The sequence below is a fragment of the Penaeus vannamei genome, chromosome 11 (assembly GCF_042767895.1).
Source record: "Penaeus vannamei isolate JL-2024 chromosome 11, ASM4276789v1, whole genome shotgun sequence".
Lineage (NCBI taxonomy): Eukaryota > Metazoa > Arthropoda > Malacostraca > Decapoda > Penaeidae > Penaeus > Penaeus vannamei.
In genome coordinates, this window is record NC_091559.1 from 40,432,668 (window position 1) to 40,435,167 (window position 2,500).

Consider the following 2,500-nt stretch of genomic DNA (forward strand, 5'->3'; position numbering starts at 1 on the left):
AATAATAAGATAATATTGATAATGATTAATGATAACGATAATAATGATAATAGTAATAGTAATACAAAAAATAATAATGATAATAATAATAACAATAATAACCATAATGACAATAACAATAACAATGATGACAACATTGCTTAGGCCCTAAATTCATAGTTATCACCTGTCATTGTGACGAACATCTACGTAAGACAATAATTGCTTTTTACCAGAGATAATGATACGGAAATAGCCTTTGAAGTTGAAGATAATTTTACGGCCAATTGTTCGTATTTTTTAAACGTGTTTTCCGGCAGTCGTGGTCGAGAACAGGAAGGGAAAATTGTGTTCAACGTTTTTCACTGGATAGCTTATGAACATTGTACAACACTTGGAATAAAGAAAAGGGAAAAAATGATAAAGAAAGAAAGAAAAAAAAAACGTTTTCTCAAAATCAGGTTGATTTACGAAGGTCAGTAAGTACGTTTTGCACAGTGTGAAGACGCCCTAGGCACACATTTGTTCCGTCACCGCCTCCTGCAGGTGAGACACTCGGATGAGGAAAATTAACTAGCTAGGTATGGTAAGAATAAGTCCACTTATAACTAACTGTCTGAAGGAGCCTTATTTGGTGCTAGAAGGTGAGACATTCGATCGAGGGAAATGCCCTTAGCTAGTTATGCTAAAGGCATTTTCCTCTTTCTCTCTCTCTCTCTCTCTCTCTGTCTGTCTGTCTCTTCAGCTCTCTCTCCCTTCCTCTCCCTCTCCCTCTCTCTCTTTCTCTCCCTCTCCCTCTCCCTCTCCTTCTCCCTCTCCCTCTCCCTCTCCCTCTCCCTCCCTCCCTCCCTCCTTCCCTCCTCCTTTTTTCTTTTATAACTAGCTGCTTGAACGAGTTATTGCCTTGTTGGGTGCTACCGGAGTTTCGGAGTGCAAGCGCGGTGACTTATCTATACCAGGGCTATGGGAGGTCAAGGTGATATGATGTAAAATGAGGTCAGTGTGTATTTATATTACATTATCGGTTCATTCATATAATTGGACACTGAACTCGTGTATGGCCGCACGGAGGTATAAGCTAACCGGAAAATACGTACGTATGTATGTGCATTACACAAAGGCATTGACAAACGGACATAGATATATGGAGAAAGAGAGAGAGTAGTTAAGAGATTAAAAAAAAAGACAGAGGGATAAGGAGAGATATGAAAAATGAAAGAAAATTATATAAAAAAATAGGGAGAGGTAAGAAAAATGAAAGAGAGAGAAGGAGGGAGAGAAAAAAAATGAAGGAGAGAGAAAAAAATGAAGGAGAATATAGGAGAGAAGAAGAATAAAGGAGAGAAGAAGAAAAAATAAAGAAGAGATAAGAAAAATGAAAGAAAGAAAAGGAGAGAGAAAAAAAATGGAGACAGGTAGAGAAGAAGAAAAAAAAACGAAGGAGAGAAAGGGGGAGACAGAGAATAAAATATTACCATGCTGACGTTCTGAAAACACTGCAAAGCCAATAACTGATCAAAGGCACTCAAAATATGGAATATATTAATAAACACTGCACACATATAACCTAATAATTTCAATAACACTTCAGTAAACGTAATATATTATATTTCTCTCGAATTACAGAATAAATGACCAGAAATGGGAGTATATTCCCTTACTGTTTTTGCAATTACTGAAAAATATATTTGGAGAGTTGTTCTAAAGCTGTAAACAGTCGCCATCTTTCGTATATTAATTAATAAACATATTTCTTCAAAACGCACAAACATGTTTAATTTCGTTCGCTAACATCATGCGCGCTAAGTATACATATGAAACGATAAGTGTAATATAAACACATTTTCTTTATGGTTATTTGATCTTTAAAAAAAAAATAAATAGATAAATAAATAAAAGTTAAAGGAGAGTTTGTATTGGTAGAATAATGGCATATTTTTGAGATCACTCGGGTTTTGGCGGGAAATCAGAATGAGATTTTTGGCTAGATATCATGCTCTGATTTTGGCGCTAAATTACGATCAGATTTTGGCGGGAAATCTCACTCAGATTTTGGCGGGTAATCACACTCAGAATTTGGCGGGAAATCACACTCAGATTTTGGTGGGAAATCTCACTCAGATTTTGGCGGGAAATCACACTCAGATTTTGGCGGGAAATCACTCCCAGATTTTGGCGAGAAATCACTCCCAGATTTTGGCAGGAAAACTCACTCAGATTTCGGCGGGAAATCACTCCCAGATTTTGGCGGGAAATCTCACTCAGATTTTGGTGGGAAATCACTCCCAGATTTTGGCGGGAAGTTTCACTCAGATTTTGGGCGGAAATCACTCCCAGATTTTGGCGGGAAATCTCACTCAGATTTTGGCCGGAAATCACTCCCAGATTTTGGCCGGAAATCACTTCTAGATTTTAGCCGGAAATCTCACTCAGATTTTGGCCGGAAATCACTCTCAGATTTTGGCCGGAAATCACTCCCAGATTTTGGCGGGAAATCTCACTCAGATTTGGGGCGGAAATC

General features: G+C 37.7%; 1 protein-coding gene across 1 annotated transcript in view; it reads left to right on the forward strand.

Annotated features, from left to right (window-relative positions):
• Window positions 1-562: 562 nt before the first annotated feature.
• The window catches only part of LOC138863321 (uncharacterized), a 2,308-nt gene continuing 370 nt past the window's right edge, over window positions 563-2,500 (forward strand). Inside the window, exons 1-2 of the mRNA XM_070127515.1 lie at window positions 563-623; window positions 2,053-2,500. The exon at window positions 2,053-2,500 is cut by the window's right edge and continues 370 nt beyond it. Coding sequence (XP_069983616.1) covers window positions 563-623; window positions 2,053-2,500 — 509 coding nt within the window. The remainder of the gene's footprint in view (window positions 624-2,052) is intronic.